General features: G+C 56.4%; 1 protein-coding gene across 5 annotated transcripts in view; it reads left to right on the top strand.

Annotated features, from left to right (window-relative positions):
* Nucleotides 1-21162, top strand: part of LOC122548805 (tetratricopeptide repeat protein 31-like) — a 111056-nt gene extending 89894 nt beyond the window's left edge. For all 5 annotated transcript variants that reach the window (XM_087992054.1, XM_043687717.2, XM_087992048.1 and 2 more), the window contains 2 exons: nt 19332-19438; nt 19724-21162. In XM_087992054.1, coding sequence (XP_087848180.1) covers nt 19332-19438; nt 19724-19856 — 240 coding nt within the window. In that variant the 3' untranslated portion in view covers nt 19857-21162. The remainder of the gene's footprint in view (nt 1-19331; nt 19439-19723) is intronic.
* Nucleotides 21163-22924: the final 1762 nt, after the last annotated feature.

Raw genomic sequence — 22924 nt, 5'->3', positions numbered from 1 at the left:
CACTGACAGGTACACAGGACTGGGGAGTGGGCAGTCTCTCTGACAGGTACACAGGACTGGGGAGTGGGCAGTCACTGACAGGTACACAGGACTGGGGAGTGGGCAGTCTCTCTGACAGGTACACAGGACTGGGGAGTGGGCAGTCACTGACAGGTACACAGGACTGGGTAGTGGGCAGTCACTCTGACAGGTACACAGGACTGGGGAGTGGGCAGTCACTCTGACAGGTACACAGGACTGGGGAGTGGGCAGTCTCTCTGACAGGTACACGGGACTGGGGAGTGGGCAGTCTCTCTGACAGGTACACAGGACTGGGGAGTGGGCAGTCTCTCTGACAGGTACACGGGACTGGGGAGTGGGCAGTCACTGACAGGTACACAGGACTGGGGAGTGGGCAGTCTCTCTGACAGGTACACAGGACTGGGGAGTGGGCAGTCACTCTGACAGGTACACGGGACTGGGGAGTGGGCAGTCACTCTGACAGGTACACAGGACTGGGGAGTGGGCAGTCACTCTGACAGGTACACAGGACTGGGGAGTGGGCAGTCACTCTGACAGGTACACGGGACTGGGGAGTGGGCCGTCTCTGACAGGTACACAGGACTGGGGAGTGGGCAGTCTCTCTGACAGGTACACAGGACTGGGGAGTGGGCAGTCTCTGAGAGGTACACAGGACTGGGGAGTGGGCAGTCTCTCTGACAGGTACACGGGACTGGGGAGTGGGCAGTCACTCTGACAGGTACACGGGACTGGGGAGTGGGCAGTCACTCTGACAGGTACACGGGACTGGGGAGTGGGCCGTCTCTGACAGGTACACAGGACTGGGGAGTGGGCAGTCACTGACAGGTACACTGGACTGGGGAGTGGGCAGTCTCTCTGACGGGTACACAGGACTGGGGAGTGGGCAATCACTGACAGGTACACAGGACTGGGGAGTGGGCAGTCTCTCTGAGAGGTACACAGGACTGGGGAGTGGGCAGTCTCTCTGACAGGTACACGGGACTGGGGAGTGGGCAGTCACTCTGACAGGTACACGGGACTGGGGAGTGGGCAGTCACTCTGACAGGTACACCCGACTGGGGAGTGGGCAGTCACTCTGACAGGTACACGGGACTGGGGAGTGGGCAGTCACTCTGACAGGTACACAGGACTGGGGAGTGGGCAGTCACTCTGACAGGTACACAGGACTGGGGAGTGGGCAGTCACTCTGACAGGTACACGGGACTGGGGAGTGGGCCGTCTCTGACAGGTACACAGGACTGGGGAGTGGGCAGTCTCTCTGACAGGTACACAGGACTGGGGAGTGGGCAGTCTCTGAGAGGTACACAGGACTGGGGAGTGGGCAGTCTCTCTGACAGGTACACAGGACTGGGGAGTGGGCAGTCTCTGAGAGGTACACAGGACTGGGGAGTGGGCAGTCTCTCTGACAGGTACACAGGACTGGGGAGTGGGCAGTCTCTGAGAGGTACACAGGACTGGGGAGTGGGCAGTCTCTCTGACAGGTACACGGGACTGGGGAGTGGGCAGTCTCTCTGACAGGTACACGGGACTGGGGAGTGGGCAGTCACTGACAGGTACACAGGACTGGGGCGTGGGCAGTCTCTCTGACAGGTACACAGGACTGGGGAGTGGGCAGTCACTCTGACAGGTACACGGGACTGGGGAGTGGGCAGTCACTCTGACAGGTACACAGGACTGGGGAGTGGGCAGTCACTCTGACAGGTACACAGGACTGGGGAGTGGGCAGTCACTCTGACAGGTACACGGGACTGGGGAGTGGGCCGTCTCTGACAGGTACACAGGACTGGGGAGTGGGCAGTCTCTCTGACAGGTACACAGGACTGGGGAGTGGGCAGTCTCTGAGAGGTACACAGGACTGGGGAGTGGGCAGTCTCTCTGACAGGTACACGGGACTGGGGAGTGGGCAGTCACTCTGACAGGTACACGGGACTGGGGAGTGGGCCGTCTCTGACAGGTACACAGGACTGGGGAGTGGGCAGTCACTGACAGGTACACGGGACTGGGGAGTGGGCAGTCTCTCTGACGGGTACACAGGACTGGGGAGTGGGCAATCACTGACAGGTACACAGGACTGGGGAGTGGGCAGTCTCTCTGACAGGTACACAGGACTGGGGAGTGGGCAGTCTCTGAGAGGTACACAGGACTGGGGAGTGGGCAGTCTCTCTGACAGGTACACGGGACTGGGGAGTGGGCAGTCACTCTGACAGGTACACGGGACTGGGGAGTGGGCAGTCACTGACAGGTACACGGGACTGGGGAGTGGGCAGTCACTGACAGGTACACAGGACTGGGGAGTGGGCAGTCACTCTGACAGGTACACAGGACTGGGGAGTGGGCAGTCTCTCTGACAGGTACACAGGACTGGGGAGTGGGCAGTCACTGACAGGTACACAGGACTGGGGAGTGGGCAGTCACTCTGACAGGTACACAGGACTGGGGAGTGGGCAGTCTCTCTGACAGGTACACGGGACTGGGGAGTGGGCAGTCTCTCTGACAGGTACACGGGACTGGGGAGTGGGCAGTCACTCTGACATGTACACAGGACTGGGGAGTGGGCAGTCTCTCTGACAGGTACACGGGACTGGGGAGTGGGCAGTCACTCTGACAGGTACACGGGACTGGGGAGTGGGCAGTCACTCTGACAGGTACACGGGACTGGGGAGTGGGCAGTCACTCTGACAGGTACACAGGACTGGGGAGTGGGCAGTCTCTGAGAGGTACACAGGACTGGGGAGTGGGCAGTCTCTCTGACAGGTACACGGGACTGGGGAGTGGGCAGTCACTCTGACAGGTACACGGGACTGGGGAGTGGGCAGTCTCTCTGACAGGTACACTGGACTGGGGAGTGGGCAGTCACTGACAGGTACACGGGACTGGGGAGTGGGCAGTCTCTCTGACAGGTACACAGGACTGGGGAGTGGGCAGTCTCTCTGACAGGTACACAGGACTGGGGAGTGGGCAGTCACTGACAGGTACACAGGACTGGGGAGTGGGCAGTCTCTCTGACAGGTACACGGGACTGGGGAGTGGGCAGTCACTGACAGGTACACAGGACTGGGGAGTGGGCAGTCACTCTGACAGGTACACTGGACTGGGGAGTGGGCCGTCACTGACAGGTACACAGGACTGGGGAGTGGGCAGTCACTCTGACAGGTACACGGGACTGGGGAGTGGGCAGTCACTGACATGTACACAGGACTGGGGAGTGGGCAGTCTCTCTGACAGGTACACGGGACTGGGGAGTGGGCAGTCACTCTGACAGGTACACAGGACTGGGGAGTGGGCAGTCACTGACAGGTACACGGGACTGGGGAGTGGGCAGTCTCTCTGACAGGTACACGGGACTGGGGAGTGGGCAGTCACTCTGACAGGTACACGGGACTGGGGAGTGGGCAGTCTCTCTGACAGGTACACGGGACTGGGGAGTGGGCAGTCACTGACAGGTACACGGGACTGGGGAGTGGGCCGTCTCTGACAGGTACACAGGACTGGGGAGTGGGCAGTCACTCTAACAGGTACACAGGACTGGGGAGTGGGCAATCATTGACAGGTACACGGGACTGGGGAGTGGGCAGTCACTGACAGGTACACGGGACTGGGGAGTGGGCAGTCTCTCTGACAGGTACACAGGACTGGGGAGTGGGCAATCACTGACAGGTACACGGGACTGGGGAGTGGGCAGTCACTCTGACAGGTACACGGGACTGGGGAGTGTGCGGTCTCTCTGACAGGTACACGGGACTGGGCAGTGGGCAGTCACTCTGACAGGTACACAGGACTGGGGAGTGGGCAGTCACTGACAGGTACACGGGACTGGGGAGTGGGCAGTCACTCTAACAGGTACACAGGACTGGGGACTGGGGAGTGGGCAGTCTTTGACAGGTACACAGGACTGGGGAGTGGGCAGTCTCTCTGACAGGTACACAGGACTGGGGAGTGGGCAGTCTCTCTGACAGGTACACTGGACTGGGGAGTGGGCAGTCACTGACAGGTACACGGGACTGGGGAGTGGGCAGTCTCTCTGACAGGTACACAGGACTGGGGAGTGGGCAGTCTCTCTGACAGGTACACAGGACTGGGGAGTGGGCAGTCACTGACAGGTACACAGGACTGGGGAGTGGGCAGTCTCTCTGACAGGTACACGGGACTGGGGAGTGGGCAGTCACTGACAGGTACACGGGACTGGGGAGTGGGCAGTCACTGACAGGTACACAGGACTGGGGAGTGGGCAGTCACTCTGACAGGTACACAGGACTGGGGAGTGGACAGTCTCTCTGACAGGTACACAGGACTGGGGAGTGGGCAGTCACTCTGACAGGTACACAGGACTGGGGAGTGGACAGTCTCTCTGACAGGTACACGGGACTGGGGAGTGGGCAGTCTCTCTGACAGGTACACAGGACTGGGGAGTGGGCAGTCACTGACAGGTACACAGGACTGGGGAGTGGGCAGTCTCTCTGACAGGTACACAGGACTGGGGAGTGGGCAGTCTCTCTGACAGGTACACAGGACTGGTGAGTGGGCAGTCACTGACAGGTACACAGGACTGGGGAGTGGGCAGTCACTGACAGGTACACAGGACTGGGGAGTGGGCAGTCACTGACAGGTACACAGGACTGGGGAGTGGGCAGTCACTGACAGGTACACGGGACTGGGGAGTAGATGATCTTTGTGATAGGAACGCGGTACCTGGACTGCGCACTCTCTCCAACAGGCCCGTGGTCACTGTTAGGTTTGTGCTTTGCATTCCTGTACAAAATGTTTTAAGAATAAAGATTGTCTTGATGTGACACATGCCAAAGTTATGTGCAGTAGAGAAAAATGTTTGTGTTTGTTTTTAAAGAAGCAGTTTGTTCACCGCTCTGAAGGGAATTGGAGCTGTAGTCCTGGCTGTGACCTGGCAGGCTGTGGGAGGTGTAGGTCCGGCAGTGTCCTGACCGGCAGTGGGAGCGACAGTCCTGCCTGTGTCCTGGCTGTGATCTGGCCGGCAGTGGGAGCTGTAGTCCTGGCAGTGTCCTGACCGGCCGTGGGAGCTGTTGTTCTGGCAGTGTCCTGGCCGGCAGTGGGAGCTCTAGTTCTGGCAGTGTCCTGGCCGGCAGTGGGAGCTAGTGTTCTGGCAGTGTCCTGGCCGGCAGTGGGAGCTGTAGACCTGGCAGTGTCCTGGCCGGCAGTGGGAGCTAGTGTTCTGGCAGTGTCCTGGCCGGCAGTGGGAGCTGTAGACCTGGCAGTGTCCTGGTCGGCAGTGGGAGTTCTAGTCCTGGCAGTGTCCTGGCCGACAGTGGGAGCTGTTGTTCCGGCAGTGTCCTGGCCGTGACCTCAGTAGCAGTGGGAGCTGTTGTTCCGGCAGTGTCCTGGCCGTGACCTAAGTAGCAGTGGGAGCTGTCATCCTGGCAGGGTCCTGGCCGGCAGTGGGAGCTGTAGTCCTGGCAGTGTCCTGACCGGCAGTGGGAGCTCTCGTCCTGGCAGTGTCCTCGCCGGCAGTGGGAGCTGTAGTCCTGGCAGTGTCCTGGCCGGCCGTGGGAGCTGTAGTCCTGGCAGTGTCCTGGCCGGCCGTGGGAGCTGTAGTTCTGGCAGTGTCCTGGCCGGCCGTGGGAGCTGTAGTTCTGGCAGTGTCCTGACCGGCCGTGGGAGCTGTAGTTCTGGCAGTGTCCTGGCCGGCCGTGGGAGCTGTAGTTCTGGCAGTGTCCTGGCCGGCCGTGGGAGCTGTAGTTCTGGCAGTGTCCTGGCCGGCCGTGGGAGCTGTAGTTCTGGCAGTGTCCTGGCCGGCCGTGGGAGCTGTAGTTCTGCCAGTGTCCTGGCCGGCCGTGGGAGCTGTAGTTCTGCCAGTGTCCTGGCCGGCCGTGGGAGCAGTAGTTCTGCCAGTGTCCTGACCGGCAGTGGGGTCTGTCCTCCTGCCAGTGACCTGGCCACCAGTGGGAGCAGTAGTTCTGGCAGTGTCCTGGCCGGCAGTGGGAGCTGTAGTCCTGGCAGTGTCCTGGCCGGCAGTGGGAGCTGTAGTCCTGGCAGTGTCCTGGCCGGCAGTGGGAGCTGTAGTCCTGGCAGTGTCCTGGCCGGCAGTGGGAGCTGTAGTCCTGGCAGTGTCCTGGCCGGCAGTGGGAGCTATAGTCCTGGCAGTGTCCTGGCCGGCAGTGGGAGCTGTAGTCCTGGCAGTGTCCTGACCGCCAGTGGGAGCTTTAGTTCTGGCAGTGTCCTGACCGCCAGTCGGAGCTGTAGTTCTGGCAGTGTCCTGACCGGAATTCGGAGCCAGTGTCCTGACCGCCAGTGGGAGCTTTAGTTCTGGCAGTGTCCTGGCCGGCAGTGGGAGCTGTAGTCCTGGCAGTGTCCTGGCCGGCAGTGGGAGCTATAGTTCTGGCAGTGTCCTGGCCGGCAGTAGGAGTTCTAGTCCTGGCAGTGTCCTGGCCGGCAGTGGGAGCTCTAGTCCTGGCAGTGTCCTGGCCGGCAGTGGGAGCTGTAGTCCTGGCAGTGTCCTGGTCGGCTGTGGGAGCTGTAGTCCTGGCAGTGTCCTGGTCGGCTGTGGGAGCTGTAGTCCTGGCAGTGTCCTGGCCGGCCGTGGAAGCCGTAGTCCTGGCAGTGTCCTGGCCGGCCGTGGGAGCTGTAGTCCTGGCAGTGTCCTGGCCGGCTGTGGGAGCTGTAGTCCTGGCAGTGTCCTGGTCGGCTGTGGGAGCTGTAGTCCTGGCCATGACCTGGCCGGCAGTGGGAGCTGTAGTCCTGGCAGTGTCCTGGCCGGCAGTGGGAGCTGTAGTCCTGGCAGTGTCCTGGCCGGCAGTGGGAGCTGTAGTCCTGGCAGTGTCCTGGCCGGCAGTGGGAGCTGTAGTCCTGGCAGTGTCCTGGCCGGCAGTGGGAGCTGTAGTCCTGGCAGTGTCCTGGCCGGCAGTGGGAGCTGTAGTCCTGGCAGTGTCCTGGCCGGCAGTGGGAGCTGTAGTCCTGGCAGTGTCCTGGCCGGCAGTGGGAGCTGTAGTCCTGGCAGTGTCCTGGCCGGCAGTGGGAGCTGTAGTTCTGGCAGTGTCCTGAACGGCAGTGGGAGTAGTAGTTCTGGCAGCGTACTGACCGGCAGTGGGAGCTGTAGTTCTGGCAGTGTCCTGAACGGCAGTGGGAGTAGTAGTTCTGGCAGTGTCCTCGCCGGCAGTGGGAGCTGTAGTCCTGGCAGTGTCCTGACCGGCAGTGGGAGCTAGTGTCCTGGCAGTGTCCGGGCCGGAAGTGGGAGCTGTAGTTCTGGCAGTTGGAGCTGTAGTTTTGGCAGTGTCCTGGCCGGCCGTGGGAGCTGTAGTTCTGGCAGCGTACTGGCCGGCAGTGGGAGCTGTAATTCTGGCAGTGTCCTGGCCGTCAGTGGGAGCTGTAGTCTGGCAGCGTCCTGGCCGGCCGTGGGAGCTGTAGTTCTGGCAGTGTCCTGGCCGGCTGTGGGAGCTGTAGTCCTGGCAGTGTCCTGGCTGGCAGTGGGAGCTGTAGTCCTGGCAGTGTCCTGGCCGGCCGTGGGAGCTGTAGTTCTGGCAGCGTACTGGCCGGCAGTGGGAGCTGTAGTTTTGGCAGCGTCCTGGCCGGCCGTGGGAGCTGTAGTTCTGGCAGTGTCCTGACCGGCAGTGGGGTCTGTCCTCCTGGCAGTGACCTGGCCACCAGTGTAAGCAGTAGTTCTGGCAGTGTCCTGGCCGGCAGTGGGGTCTGTCCTCCTGGCAGTGACCTGGCCACCAGTGTAAGCAGTAGTTCTGGCAGTGTCCTGACCGGCAGTGGGAGCTGTAGTCCTGGCAGTGTTCTGACCGGCAGTGGGAGCTAGTGTCCTGTCAGTGTCCTGGGCGGCAGTCGGAGCCGTAGTCCTGCCAGTGTCCTGGCTGGCAGTGGGTGCTGTAGTTCTGGCAGTGTCCTGGCCGGCCGTGGGAACTGTCGTTCTGGCAGTGTACTGGCCGGCAGTGGGAACTGTAGTCTTGGCAGTGTTCTGACCGGCAGTGGGAGCAGTAGTCCTGGCAGTGTCCTGGCCGGCATTCTTAGCGGTAGTTCTGGCAGTGTCCTGGCCGGCAGTGGGAGCCATAGTCCTGGCAGTGTCCTGACCGGCAGTGGGAGCTAGTGTCCTGGCTGGCAGTGGGAACTGTAGTTCTGGCAGTGGGAGCTGTAGTTCTGGCAGTGTCCTGGCCGGCCGTGGGAGCTGTAGTTCTGGCAGTGTCCTGAACGGCAGTGGGAGCTGTAGTTCTGGCAGTGTCCTGGCCGGCCGTGGGAGCTGTAGTTCTGGCAGTGTCCTGAACGGCAGTGGGAGCAGTAGTTCTGGCAGCGTACTGACCGGCAGTGGGAGGTGTAGTTCTGGCAGTGTCCTGACCGGCAGTGGGAGGTGTAGTCCTGGCAGTGTCCTGAACGGCAGTGGGGTCTGTCCTCCTGGCAGTGACCTGGCCACCAATGGGAGCAGTAGTTTTGGCAGTGTCCTGGCCGGCAGTGGGAGCTGTAGTCCTGGCAGCGTTCTGGCCGGCAGTGGGAGCTGTAGTTCTGGCAGTGTCCTGGCAGTGTCCAGACCGGCAGTGGGGGCTCTAGTCCTGGCAGTGTCCTGGCAGTGTCCAGACCGGCAGTGGGGGCTCTAGTCCTGGCAATGTCTTGCCCGGCATGGGGGCTCTAGTCCTGGCAGTGTCCTGGTCGACAGTGGGTGCTGTAGTCCTGGCAGTGTCCTGGCCGGCGGTGGGAGCTGTAGTTCTGGCAGTGTCCTGGCTGGCAGTGGGAGCTGTAGTTCTGGCAGTGTCCTGACCAGCAGTGGGAGCTGTAGTTCTGGCAGTGTCCTGACCGCCAGTGGGAGCTGTAGTTCTGGCAGTGTCCTGACCAGCAGTGGGAGCTGTAGTTCTGGCAGTGTCCTGGCCGGAATTCGGAGCCAGTGTCCTGGCCAGCCATGGGAGCTGAAGTCCTGGCAGTGTCCTGACCGCCAGTGGGAGCTGTAGTTCTGGCAGTGTCCTGACCGGAAGTCGGAGCCGTCGTCCTGGCAGTATCCTGACCGGAGGTCGGAGCCGTCGTCCTGGCAGTGTCCTGGCCGGCAGTGGGAGCTGTAGTCCTGGCAATGTCCTGGTCGGCAGTGGGAGCTGTCGTCCTGGCAGTGTCCTGGCCGGCAGTGGGAGCCATAGTCCTGGCAGTGTCCTGGCCGGCTGTGGGAGCTGTAGTCCTGGCAGTGTCCTGGCCGCAGTCGGAGCTGTAGTTCTGGCAGTGTACTGGCCGCAGTGGGAGCTGTAGTTCTGGCAGTGTCCTGGCCGGCAGTGGGAGCTGTAGTTTTGGCAGTGTCCTGGCCGCAGTCGGAGCTGTAGTTCTGGCAGTGTACTGGCCGCAGTGGGAGCTGTAGTTCTGGCGGTGTGCTGACCGGCAGTGGGAGCTGTAGTTCTGGCAGTGTCCTGGCCGGCAGTGGGAGCTGTAGTTCTGGCGGTGTGCTGACCGGCCGTGGGAGCTGTAGTTCTGGCAGTGTTCTGGCTGGCAGTGGGAGCTGTAGTCCTAGCAGTGTCCTGAACGGCAGTGGGTTCTGTCCTCCTGGCAGTGACCTGGCCACCAGTGGGAGCGGTAGTCCTGGCAGTGACCTGGCCGGCAGTGGGAGCTGTAGTCCTGGCAGTGTCCTGGCCACCAGTGGGAGCAGTAGTTCTGGCAGTGTCCTGGCCGGCAGTGGGAGCTGTAGTTCTGGCAGTGTCCTGGCCGGCAGTGGGAGCTGTAGTCCTAGCAGTGTCCTGAACGGCAGTGGGAGCAGTAGTTCTGGCAGTGTCCTGACCGGCAGTGGGGTCTGTCCTCCTGGCAGTGACCTGGCCACCAGTGGGAGCTGTAGTTCTGGCAGTGTCCTGGCCACCAGTGGGAGCCGTAGTCCTGGCAGTGTCCTGGCCGGCAGTGGGAGCTGTAGTCCTGGCAGTGTCCTGACCGCCAGTGGGAGCGGTAGTCCTGGCAGTGTCCTGACTGGAAGTCGGAGCGGTAGTCCTGGCAGTGTCCTGACCGCCAGTGGGAGCGGTAGTCCTGGTAGTGTCCTGACCGGCAGTGGGAGCTGTAGTCCTGGCAGTGTCCTGACCGCCAGTGGGAGCTGTAGTCCTGGCACTGTCCTGACTGGAAGTCGGAGCTGTAGTCCTGGCAGTGTCCTGGCCGGCAGTGGGAGCTGTAGTCCTGGCAATGTCCTGGTCGGAAGTCGGAGCTGTAGTCCTGGCAGTGTCCTGGCCGGCAGTGGGAGCCGTAGTCCTGGCAGTGTCCTGGCCGGCTGTGGGAGCTGTAGTCCTGGCAGTGTCCTGGCCGCAGTCGGAGCTGTAGTTCTGGCAGTGTACTGGCCGCAGTGGGAGCTGTAGTTCTGGCAGTGTCCTGGCCGGCAGTGGGAGCTGTAGTTCTGGCGGTGTGCTGACCGGCCGTGGGAGCTGTAGTTCTGGCTGGCAGTGGGAGCTGTAGTTCTGGCAGTGTCCTGGCCGGCAGTGGGAGCTGTAGTTCTGGCGGTGTGCTGACCGGCCGTGGGAGCTGTAGTTCTGGCAGTGTCCTGAACGGCAGTGGGAGCAGTAGTCCTGGCAGTGACCTGGCTGGCAGTGGGAGCTGTAGTCCTGGCAGTGTCCTGGCCACCAGTGGGAGCAGTAGTTCTGGCAGTGTCCTGGCCACCAGTGGGAGCTGTAGTTCTGGCAGTGTCCTGGCCACCAGTGGGAGCTGTAGTTCTGGCAGTGTCCTGGCCGGCAGTGGGAGCTGTAGTCCTGGCAGTGACCTGGCCGGCAGTGGGAGCTGTAGTCCTAGCAGTGTCCTGAACGGCAGTGGGAGCAGTAGTTCTGGCAGTGTCCTGACCGGCAGTGGGGTCTGTCCTCCTGGCAGTGACCTGGCCACCAGTGGGAGCAGTAGTCCTGGCAGTGTCCTGGCCGGCAGTGGGAGCTGTAGTCCTGGCAGGATCCTGGCCGGCAGTGGGAGCTGTAGTCCTAGCAGTGTCCTGGCCGGCAGTGGGAGCTGTAGTCCTGGCAGTGTCCTGGCCGGCAGTGGGCGCTGTAGTCCTGGCAGTGTCCTGGCCGGCTGTGGGAGCTGTAGTTCTGGCAGCGTCCTGGCCGGCAGTGGGAGCTGTAGTTCTGGCAGCGTCCTGGCCGGCCGTGGGAGCTGTAGTTCTGGCAGTGTCCTGGCCAGCTGTGGGAGCTGTAGTCCTGGCAATGTCCTGGCTGGCAGTGGGAGCTGTAGTCCTGGCAGTGTCCTGGCCGGCCGTGGGAGCTGTAGTTCTGGCAGCGTACTGGCCGGCAGTGGGAGCTGAAGTTTTGGCAGTGTCCTGGCCGGCCGTGGGAGCTGTAGTTCTGGCAGTGTCCTGACCGGCAGTGGGGTCTGTCCTCCTGGCAGTGACCTGGCCACCAGTGTAAGCAGTAGTTCTGGCAGTGTCCTGGCCGGCAGTGGGGTCTGTCCTCCTGGCAGTGACCTGGCCACCAGTGTAAGCAGTAGTTCTGGCAGTGTCCTGACCGGCAGTAGGAGCTGTAGTCCTGGCAGTGTTCTGACCGGCAGTGGGAGCTAGTGTCCTGTCAGTGTCCTGGGCGGCAGTCGGAGCCGTAGTCCTGCCAGTGTCCTGGCTGGCAGTGGGTGCTGTAGTTCTGGCAGTGTCCCGGCCGGCCGTGGGAACTGTCGTTCTGGCAGTGTACTGGCCGGCAGTGGGAACTGTAGTCTTGGCAGTGTTCTGACCGGCAGTGGGAGCAGTAGTCCTGGCAGTGTCCTGGCCGGCATTCTTAGCGGTAGTTCTGGCAGTGTCCTGGCCGGCAGTGGGAGCCATAGTCCTGGCAGTGTCCTGACCGGCAGTGGGAGCTAGTGTCCTGGCTGGCAGTGGGAACTGTAGTTCTGGCAGTGGGAGCTGTAGTTCTGGCAGTGTCCTGGCCGGCCGTGGGAGCTGTAGTTCTGGCAGTGTCCTGAACGGCAGTGGGAGCTGTAGTTCTGGCAGTGTCCTGGCCGGCTGTGGGAGCTGTAGTCCTGGCAGTGTCCTGGCCGCAGTCGGAGCTGTAGTTCTGGCAGTGTACTGGCCGCAGTGGGAGCTGTAGTTCTGGCAGTGTCCTGGCCGGCAGTGGGAGTTGTAGTTCTGGCGGTGTGCTGACCGGCAGTGGGAGCTGTAGTTCTGGCAGTGTCCTGGCCAGCAGTGGGAGCTGTAGTTCTGGCAGTGTCCTGGCCGGCAGTGGGAGCTGTAGTTCTGGCGGTGTGCTGACCGGCCGTGGGAGCTGTAGTTCTGGCAGTGTTCTGGCTGGCAGTGGGAGCTGTAGTCCTAGCAGTGTCCTGAACGGCAGTGGGTTCTGTCCTCCTGGCAGTGACCTGGCCACCAGTGGGAGCAGTAGTTCTGGCAGTGTCCTGGCCGGCAGTGGGAGCTGTAGTTCTGGCAGTGTCCTGGCCGGCAGTGGGAGCTGTAGTCCTAGCAGTGTCCTGAACGGCAGTGGGAGCAGTAGTTCTGGCAGTGTCCTGACCGGCAGTGGGGTCTGTCCTCCTGGCAGTGACCTGGCCACCAGTGGGAGCGGTAGTCCTGGCAGTGACAAGACCGGCAGTGGGAGCTGTAGTTCTGGCAGTGTCCTGGCCACCAGTGGGAGCAGTAGTTCTGGCAGTGTCCTGGCCGGCAGTGGGAGCTGTCGTCCTGGCAGTGTCCTGACCGCCAGTGGGAGCGGTAGTCCTGGCAGTGTCCTGACTGGAAGTCGGAGCGGTAGTCCTGGCAGTGTCCTGACCGCCAGTGGGAGCGGTAGTCCTGGCAGTGTCCTGACCGCCAGTGGGAGCGGTAGTCCTGGCAGTGTCCTGGCCGCCAGTGGGAGCGGTAGTCCTGGCAGTGTCCTGACCGCCAGTGGGAGCGGTAGTCCTGGTAGTGTCCTGACCGGCAGTGGGAGCTGTAGTCCTGGCAGTGTCCTGACCGCCAGTGGGAGCTGTAGTCCTGGCACTGTCCTGACTGGAAGTCGGAGCTGTAGTCCTGGCAGTGTCCTGGCCGGCAGTGGGAGCTGTAGTCCTGGCAATGTCCTGGTCGGAAGTCGGAGCTGTAGTCCTGGCAGTGTCCTGGCCGGCAGTGGGAGCCGTAGTCCTGGCAGTGTCCTGGCCGGCTGTGGGAGCTGTAGTCCTGGCAGTGTCCTGGCCGCAGTCGGAGCTGTAGTTCTGGCAGTGTACTGGCCGCAGTGGGAGCTGTAGTTCTGGCAGTGTCCTGGCTGGCAGTGGGAGCTGTAGTTCTGGCAGTGTGCTGACCGGCCGTGGGAGCTGTAGTTCTGGCTGGCAGTGGGAGCTGTAGTTCTGGCAGTGTCCTGGCCGGCAGTGGGAGCTGTAGTTCTGGCGGTGTGCTGACCGGCCGTGGGAGCTGTAGTTCTGGCAGTGTCCTGAACGGCAGTGGGAGCAGTAGTCCTGGCAGTGACCTGGCTGGCAGTGGGAGCTGTAGTCCTGGCAGTGTCCTGGCCACCAGTGGGAGCAGTAGTTCTGGCAGTGTCCTGGCCACCAGTGGGAGCTGTAGTTCTGGCAGTGTCCTGGCCACCAGTGGGAGCTGTAGTTCTGGCAGTGTCCTGGCCACCAGTGGGAGCTGTAGTCCTGGCAGTGTCCTGGCCGGCAGTGGGAGCTGTAGTCCTGGCAGTGACCTGGCCGGCAGTGGGAGCTGTAGTCCTAGCAGTGTCCTGAACGGCAGTGGGAGCAGTAGTTCTGGCAGTGTCCTGACCGGCAGTGGGGTCTGTCCTCCTGGCAGTGACCTGGCCACCAGTGGGAGCAGTAGTCCTGGCAGGATCCTGGCCGGCAGTCGGAGCTGTAGTCCTGGCAGTGTCCTGGCCGGCAGTGGGCGCTGTAGTCCTGGCAGTGTCCTGGCCGGCTGTGGGAGCTGTAGTTCTGGCAGTGTCATGACCAGCAGTCGGAGCTGTAGTTCTGGCAGTGTCCTGGCCGGCAGTGGGAGCTGTAGTTCTGGCAGTGTCCTGGCCGGCAGTGGGAGCTGTAGTCCTAGCAGTGTCCTGAACGGCAGTGGGAGCAGTAGTTCTGGCAGTGTCCTGACCGGCCGTGGGGTCTGTCCTCCTGGCAGTGACCTGGCCACCAGTGGGAGCAGTAGTCCTGGCAGTGTCCTGGCCGGCAGTGGGAGCTGTAGTCCTAGCAGTGTCCTGGCCGGCAGTGGGAGCTGTAGTCCTGGCAGTGTCCTGGCCGGCAGTGGGAGCTGTCGTCCTGGCAGTGTCCTGGCCGGCAGTGGGAGCTGTAGTTCTGGCAGTGTCCTGGCCGGCAGTGGGCGCTGTAGTCCTGGCAGTGTCCTGGCCGGCTGTGGGAGCTGTAGTTCTGGCAGTGTCCTGGCCGGCAGTGGGAGCTGTAGTTCTGGCAGTGTCCTGGCCGGCCGTGAGAGCTGTTGTCCTGGCAGTGTCCTGGCCGGCAGTGGGCGCTGTAGTCCTGGCAGTGTCCTGGCCGGCTGTGGGAGCTGTCGTCCTGGCAGTGTCCTGACCAGCAGTCGGAGCTGTCGTCCTGGCAGTGTCCTGACCAGCAGTCGGAGCTGTAGTCCTGTTAAAATGTCTGTGGCTGTTCACACTGCCTGCCTGGCTGGCTGGTCACGTACTGCATGAGTCAGTGACTTCTCTCCAATTATAGTACTGACTGCTGCACTGTTTAGTGTGTACTCTGCTCATAGCGAGTCTCTGGCTCCGCTTTCATTCTGGGTTGTGTGGATATGGAATAAGACCTGAGATGTATTAGCACGGATGGAGGATGGGACAAAGAGGGCATTTTCAGGAGGGCGACCTGTAACTTGTCGAATGCTGCAGGGTTCCGAGTTGGAGCCACATTTTGTTTCTATATATATTAATGACTTGGATAAGGAAAGGCAATACATTGGAGCCACATTTATGGATGACATGAAAATAGGTGGGAACCAAGGTGCTGAGGATGATGATAAGGGTTTGCAGAGGTTACATAAATGGGCAAAAACCTGGCAGGTGGAATGTAGTGTGGGGAAGTGTGAGGTTATGCACTGTGACAGGAAGATTACTGAACTTGTAAACGGGGATAGACTGCAAATAGCTACAGAACAGAGGGATTTGGGTGTTCCTGACTATGTATGATGAAACGCTAGTATCCTAGCTCAGTGAGTAATAGGGAAGGCAAATGCCTGATTCCCTTTATTTCAAAGGGAATGAAGTCTGAATGGTTTTACTTCAACTATATAAGGCAATAATCAGACCACGGTTGGGACAATTGTGGGTCCCTTATTTCAGGGACATTCGAGGCAGTCCACTGAAGCTTCATCAGGCTAATGCCAAATATGAGGAGAGGTTGAGTCGGTTGGACCTGTACACATTGGGGTTCAGAAGAATGAGAGGCAACCTTCTTAAAACAGTCTTAGGGGACTTGACAAAGTGGACTCGAAAAAAGATTTTTTTCTTCTTGTGGAAGAGTCTAGGATCCAAGGGCATAATTTCAGAGTATGGGTCGCAAATTTAAGACAGAGATATGGAAGCATTTCTTCTGAGGGTTATGAATGTGTGGAATTCTTGACGGCAGAGCACTGCTGAGGTTGGGTTGTTAAGTATATTTAAGGCTGAGGTAGACAGGTTTTTAACCAGTAAGGGAATCGAGGGTTATGGGAAAAGGCAGGAAAGTGGGACCGAGGATTATCAGATCAACCGTGATCTTATTAATTGGTGGAGCCGAGACTCGATGGGCTGCTTCTATTTCTGTCTCATGGAAAGCTCAGGGCTATAGAGTTGTTACCACATGGTCGTTAACTGCACACTTCCCAGTCCCTCGAATGGTCCCAGTGATACTCAGGGCAGCTAGCTCCATGCAGAAAGGATGGGTAGACAAGAGGACAAGGTTGGATGAAGGGGGGTTAGCCGAAGTCGAGGGGAAAGCTGTAAGGTGGGGAACAGTTTAGCGGGAGATTGTGGGAGGGGTTGACGGGAGGTCAGGGAAGGGTTTAGCAGAGGCAAGATACTGGTCGAGGGATTAGTTAGGACAGGGTACCAGAGGTGAGAGGGATAGTGGATTGTCGGAGTGGGAGATGAGTGGATAGGAGGAGTAGACGTGAAATAAGGGAGCAGAGTGAGATTGACTGCCTGGCATCAAGGGGGTGGTGGAGGGGTTGGCAAGGGTGGGAACTAAAGTTGGCTGGTGAAGAGGGGCGAGGGAAGGGTTCACTATAGTTCTGGTCGCTGACTATAGAAGGGATGTTATTAAACTACAAAGAATGCAGGAAAGATTTACTCGGAAGGTTTATGTTATAAGGAGAGGCTGGGACTTTTTTCCTTGGAGCATAGCAGACTGATGGGTCACCTTCGAGAGGTCCATAAAATCAAGAGAGGCATAGATCAGGGAGAAAACCAGTAATCGGGGAGTCTAAAACTAGAGGGCATAGGTTTAAGGTGAGATTGGAAAAATAAAGAAGGGTGCGGAGAGGCAATTCTTTTCACACCGTGTGTGTCTGGAGCAGGCTGTCAGAGGTGGTGGTGGCAGTGAGTACACCTGCATTATTTAAGAAACATTTGGACAGATGCATGGATAGGATAGGTACGGAGAAATATGGACCAAATGCAGGCAAATGGGGCTAGTTTAATTCTGAAAACTGGATGGCATAGACAAGTTGGGCTGAAGGGCCTGCTGTAAACCTCTGAGTGGGAGATGAGGTCGGTAAGAGTTGCAGCAGGTGGTTAAGGGAGGTTAGGTGCTAGTAACCTGTTCATGATTCAGGGCTGACCGGTAACCCAGTCAGTCTCCTCTTTATTCTGAGCACTGACTTGAGGGCACGTGGGGACTGGGCATTTGGAGACCAGCTGGTCAATGTGGCACTGACTGCGAGGGTTGGGGGAAGGGACTCTGGAAACCAGAGGACAGCTGGATAGGGAGGGATGGCAAAGGGAGATGGGAATGTCAGGAAAGGCTGGAGGAAGAGAGGAATACCCCTTCTGTGGTGTGCAAGAGAACAAAAATGTTTGGAGGATAGATAGCTGCTTGATTTCAATTCAGAGAAAGTAGCTGGTGAGTGTAGAGGGATGAATGGCACAGAGATAGAGCAAAAGGGGACAGGAGGTGAATTGCCCAGAGGTGACCCCCCCCCCCCCCCCACCCCACCCAGAGGATTCTGTTCCAAGATGGAGTATAGAGATATTGAGGGATAAAATCATTGGGGTGAATTCAGCTGAGACACTCCAGTGGCTGGAGAATTGAATCGTTGTCAGTAGAGACGCAGAACAGGCCCTTCGGCCCTCGATGTTGCGCCGACCTGTGAACTATTCTCAGCTCGTCCCCCTACACTATCCCATCATCATCCATGTGCTTATCTAAGGATTGTTTAAATCTCCCTAATGTGGCTGAGTTGACTACATTAGCTGGTAGGGTATTCCACGCCCTTACCACTCTCTGAGTAAAGAACCTGAGTTAAGACTTCTGTCTTAAATCTATCACCCCTCAATTTGTAGTTCTGCCCCTTGTACAAGCTGACGTCATCATCCTAGGAAAAAGTCTTTCACTGTCTACCCTATCTAATCCTCTGATCATCTTGTAGGTCTCTATCAAATCTCCTCTTAGCCGTCTTTTTTCCAATGAGAACAGACCCAAGTCTCTCAGCCTTTCCTCATAAGACCTTCCCTCCAGACCAGGCAACATCCTGGTAAATCTCCTCTGCACCTTTTCCAATGCTTCCACATCCTTCCCGAAATATGGGGACCAGAACTGTACACAATATTCCAAGTGTGGCCGCACTAGCGTTTTGTAGAGTTGCAGCATTCCTCTGCACATCCACACTACCAAGAATTTTTCCATTGATCCAGTACTCTGCCTTCCTGTTATTCTTCCCAAAGTGCATCACCTCACATTTAGCTGCATTGAACTCCATTTGCCGCCTCTCAGCCCAATTCTGCAGTTTATCCAAGTCCCCCTGCAACCTGTAACATTCTTCCAAACTACCCACTACTCCACTGACTTGAGTGTCATCTGTAAATTTACTAATCCATCCACCTATGCCTGTGTCCAAGTCATTTATAAAAATGACAAACAGCAGTGGTCCAAAACAGATCCTTGTGGCACACCACTAGTAACCGGACTCCAGGCTGAATATTTTCCATCAACCACCACTCGCTGCCTTCTTACAGAAAGCCAGTTTCTAATACAAACTGCTAAATCACCCTCGATCGCATGCATTTTCTCCAACAACCTACCGTATGGAACCTTATCAAAGGCTTTACTGAAGTCCATGTATACCACGCCAACTGCCCTACCCTCATCTACATGCTTGGCCACCTTCTCAAAAAACTCAATGAGGTTTGTGAGACATGACCTGCCCTTGACGAAACCATGTTAACTATCTGAAATCAAATTGTTGCTTGCTGGATTATTGTAAATCTTATCTCTTATAATCCTTTTCAACACTTTTCCTACAATAGTTGTAAGGCTGACTGGTCAATAAATACCTGGGTCATCTCTAGAGTTGTAGAGTCATAGAACAAGGGCACAACATTTGCAATCCTCCAGTCCTCTGGTACTAAACCTGTAGACAATGACGACTTAAATATCAAAGCCAAAGGCTCTGCTATCTCCTCCCTAGCTTGCCAGGGAATCCTTGGATAAATCCCATCCAGCCCAAGGAATTTGTCTACTTTCACTCCTTCTAGAATTGATAACACCTGTTCGTAACTAATCTTGATCCTTTCTAGTCTAATATGTCACATCTCATTCTCCTCCTCTACAATCTTCTCCTTTTCCTGAGTGGAAACCGATGAAAATCAGTAAAGCCTTTGTTTAGCACCTCTTCAATCTCCACAGGGTCCACATTCGACTTCCCACTTCTGTCTTTGATTGGCCCTATTCCTACCCTAGTCATCCTTTTATTCCTCACATACCTATAGAAAGCTTTAGAGTTTTCCTTTATTCTACCTGCTAAAGACTGCTCATGTCCTCTCTTTGCTTTTGTTAACTCTCTCTTTAAATCCTTCCTAGCTGATCTGTAACTCTCCATCGCCTCATCTGAACCATCTTGTCTCATCAACACATAAGCCTCCTCCTTCTGCTTAACAAGAGATGCAATTTCTGTAGTAAACCACGGTTCCCTTACCTTATCACTTTCTCCCTGCCTGTCAGGGACATACCTTTCAAGGACGCGCAATACCTGTTCCTTAAACCAGCTCCACATTTCAATTGCCTGCCTCCCCTGCATTTTGCTACCCCATTCTATGCATCCTAATCCTTGCCTAATCATATTACCCCATCGACAACTCTTGCCCTGTGGCATGGAGCTATCCCTTTCCAGCGCTGAACTAAACGTAACTGAATTATGGAATTGCCCTGGATCTCATAGGAATTAGTGAGGCCAGGGAGGTCATGAGACTGAGATGATGCTCTTAAGCAGGACTTGAAATGCTCATTAAAGTTCACACCATCTCTTTGCCTGGTTGTGTTGCTTGGCTGATTGCTCTCCCTCCTTTCCGCAGGGTACTGAACTCGAAGGAACCAAGCTGCTGATTCGTCATCCTGACAATATTTACAAAAACCTCGGAGCAGCCAAGACGGCAGCTCCAGCCACTAAGCCTTCACTTGTGTAAGTAGCGCTTGTGCAGCGGGCCTCTGCTACTCCATCAGCTCTTGGTCAGAGGTACACAGGACCTGAAGCCTGCTGCCAGTTCAGTAGCAGTGTTGCTGCTGCTGCTGCTCGCACATCTCTTGTGATTTCCAGTGTATAAAGATTCCCAAACCCCAAGCAATCCTGCATCGTCTTTGTGCTGCCCTTTCCCCTTCCCAGCCCCCTTCCCTTCCCAGCACACACACCTCCCTTCCCCCCCCCCCCCCCCGCCACTAACTGATCTCTCACTCCCACCTCCAACAGGGAGAAGGTGAAAATCCCACCCACCCTTGAGTGCCATTTCTGGAGGAATGTCGGCTGTGTCTATGGGGACAAGTGTCGCTTCCGGCACATTCCGCAGCACAAAGGCGTGGATACCAAGGTCACGCAGAATTAAACACTGACAGATGCACGTTTGTGCTGTAACATTTCAAAGGAAGATGCCAAGTTGTGAAGAGGAGAGGGCATGATGCGTGATAGCCAGTGGCAGTAACGAATGGATCAGTGAACAAGAACAATGTGTGATGTGCTTATCACTACGGCAGCAACGTGCAGTGGAGCCCATTTTATAATCAGGTTCATGAGAGAAACAAGAACACCCGATTGGAGAGCTAACTACGGAACTCTTTTCACCTGGGTGTAAGAGGAGCTGGTGTTATAAGGAAGGAATTCTCGTGTGAACAAGAGGCGTTTCCAGTCTACCTTGTATAAAGAGTGATTGCACATATCCAAGAAGCGCAGACCAGGAGGCTAGGACTGCATTGTCGCAGCTAATTCGGTGAACCTCTGCAGTGTGCAAGCACGAATCTGTCCACATCACAGGCATTGAAAGTATCTCCCTCCCCACCTCTGGTATGAAGTTCTGTGGCCTGAGAGTTCAGACCAACTCCCCTTGGTTAGACCCTCTGTGGTTGGTCTGACTAGGATTCAGTGCTAACCCCCCCCCTCCCCACGTCAGGCGGAAACAAGATTCTGTGTTTGTTATCTGGAGACAGTGACCCTGGCTTCTGTACAGAATGTGGAAGGGCTCTGCAGTTTTAAAATTCCATCCGGCAGGGTGTGTACCTTGCAGCTGAATCTCCCCTGCTCGTGGCAAAAAGTCTAATCTCGGCAGCGGACCGCTGAGGGAGGGGAGGGTGGAATCCTTACTGTCCTGAGAGCATCACCTTTGTGCACGCGCATGCACGCACTATTGGGCTGCCTGTGGTGGAAACGGAATGAGCTGTGTAATTGGAATGCCCTCTGGAATCTCCTGTCCACACTCTGTGTGTGCTCAAGCTTTGATTCGGAAACTTGTTCTTGGAGCTGCTTGACGTGGCTTGCTCCTGGAGATGGATTCTACACTGTCGATTCCTGTCTCACCCGGCGCTGCCTCAATTCCTGTCATCATGTCGCCTTTCTGCAGTTTTTGCTGATTTGATTCCATAAACCATGTTTCGAAATGTGTTTAAAGAGAGAGGGGGTGGTATTCTGATACTACTGTCTGCCCCTCGTTGTGCCATATTGGAGGCAGTGTACTCTGTTAAAATGATGCACCCTGTTATCAGTGATTTGATTTTACCTTTTATAAATTGCACAATGCCTTTATATATATATTTAAGAAAAATCAAGTTTCTATAACCAGATAAAAATTGATTTGAGATAAATGAGCAGTGCCAGAGACTGCAGATACATCCTTATAAAATCCCAGTCAGATTCTTGTAGACTTTGTCTCTTCATTTCTCGGTCTTGGTTCTGGACAAGCACAGCACCGACTCTCTCAACATGATGACACATTGCATCACAGTATCCTGGGGTTGTCTGGGTTGTATAAGTCAACACGAGTTAGTTTGGGAGCTTTCAAAAGGCTCAATTGTTCAACAGGTTTTGGTTCAAGTTAGTGAGGACATTTCTCATGACTGGTTAAATATCTGGGGAAGATTTTTTTTTTTACTCAGCTTGTTGACTTTATACTGTTTTGTCTGGTTGGTGAGGAGGTTTTGAAAGATGGTGTTTGAATGAGAAGGTTTTGGACTTTGTCTCATTACCAATTGATTTTCAAGTAATTTGTGTATTTTTTTTCAGCCAGTCATGCCCTTCTCTGCTGCATTTTCCCTGCATGCCATCAGCAACTACCTCTTGGTACCCACGGGGTGGGAGTGGGGGGCTGAGAGTGTGCAGGGAGGTGTTGTTCAGTGTTATAAATCAATAAGAACTCGGACAGCTGGGGGTTTCAGAGGGGAATGTTAAATCACTCGGTCGAAGTGCATATGGTGCAAACATTCAAGATAAAACCCTATAGCTGTCACCATGGGATTCAGGGTGAGCTAGCCAATTGGATGCAAACTTGGCTTTATGGAAGGTGACAGTGTGTTGCTGGAGGGTTGTTTTTCAAACTGGAGGCCTGTGACTGGTGTTCCACAGAGATTGGTGCTGGGTCCACTTTTTTAATTTGCCTTTTAAATAAATGACTTGTATGAGAATGTCAGAGGCATGGTTGGTACGTTTGCGAAAGGCCCCAAGATTGGTGGCATAGTGGGCAGTGAAGAGGTCATCTAAGATTACATAGAGATCTCAATCAGTTGGGTCAGTGGGCTGAGGGGTGGAAGATGGAGTTTAATTTGCATAAACGTGAGGGATTGTGTTTTGGTAAAACAACAAGGGCAGGACTGATGCAATTAATGTTTGGGCCCTGGATACTGTTGTAGAACAGAAGGACCTCGGGGTTCAGGTATATAATGTTTTGAAATTTGCATCACAGGTAGACAGGGTGATTAAAGGGCTGGTACACTTGTCTCTATTGCTCAGACCTTCTGAGTATAGGAGTTGGGACATTATGTTGAGGTTGTACAGGATGTTGGTGAGGCCTGTTCTCGAGTACTTGTATCCATTTCTGGTCGCCGTGCTATAGGAAGGATATTATTGAGCTGGAGAGAGTTCAGAACAGATTTATGAGGATGTTGCCACGTACGGAGGGTCTGAGTTATAAAAAATAAACTGGAAAGGTTTGGATCTTTTTCACTGGAGTGTAGGAGGTTACAGATGTTTATAACATCATGAGGTAAGGTGAATGGCAAGGGTCCTTTCCTTAGGGTGGGGGAGTTCCAAACGAGGGGGCATATTTTAAAGGTGAGAGGTGAAAGATTTAAAAAGGACAGGAAAGGCAACTTTTTCAATGCAATGGTTCTTGTGTGGAATGAGCTGCCAGACAAAGTGGTGGATGCAGGTGCTGTAACAACATTTGGGTAAGTTCATGAATAGGAAAGGTTTGGAGGGATGTGGGTCAAGTACAGGCAGGTGGGACTAGTTTAGTTAGGGAACATGGTCAGTGCGGACTGGTTGGTCTGAAGGCACTGTTTCCTTGCTGGATGACTCTAAGGGATCTGAGAGTTCTTGAGTAAAGTATTAAAATCCATAGTGAGTTTCTCCATATCGTTTTGCACTCCACAATGTCAGCCTCTCATGTACCTCAGGATAGCAACCTGG

This window comes from Chiloscyllium plagiosum, unplaced genomic scaffold (genome assembly GCF_037043375.1).
Source record: "Chiloscyllium plagiosum isolate Xiang-an unplaced genomic scaffold, Cpla_swu_hap1 HiC_scaffold_1, whole genome shotgun sequence".
NCBI lineage: Eukaryota > Metazoa > Chordata > Chondrichthyes > Orectolobiformes > Hemiscylliidae > Chiloscyllium > Chiloscyllium plagiosum.
Note: the sequence above shows the minus strand (reverse complement) of the source record. Positions and strands in the feature narration are given on the sequence as shown.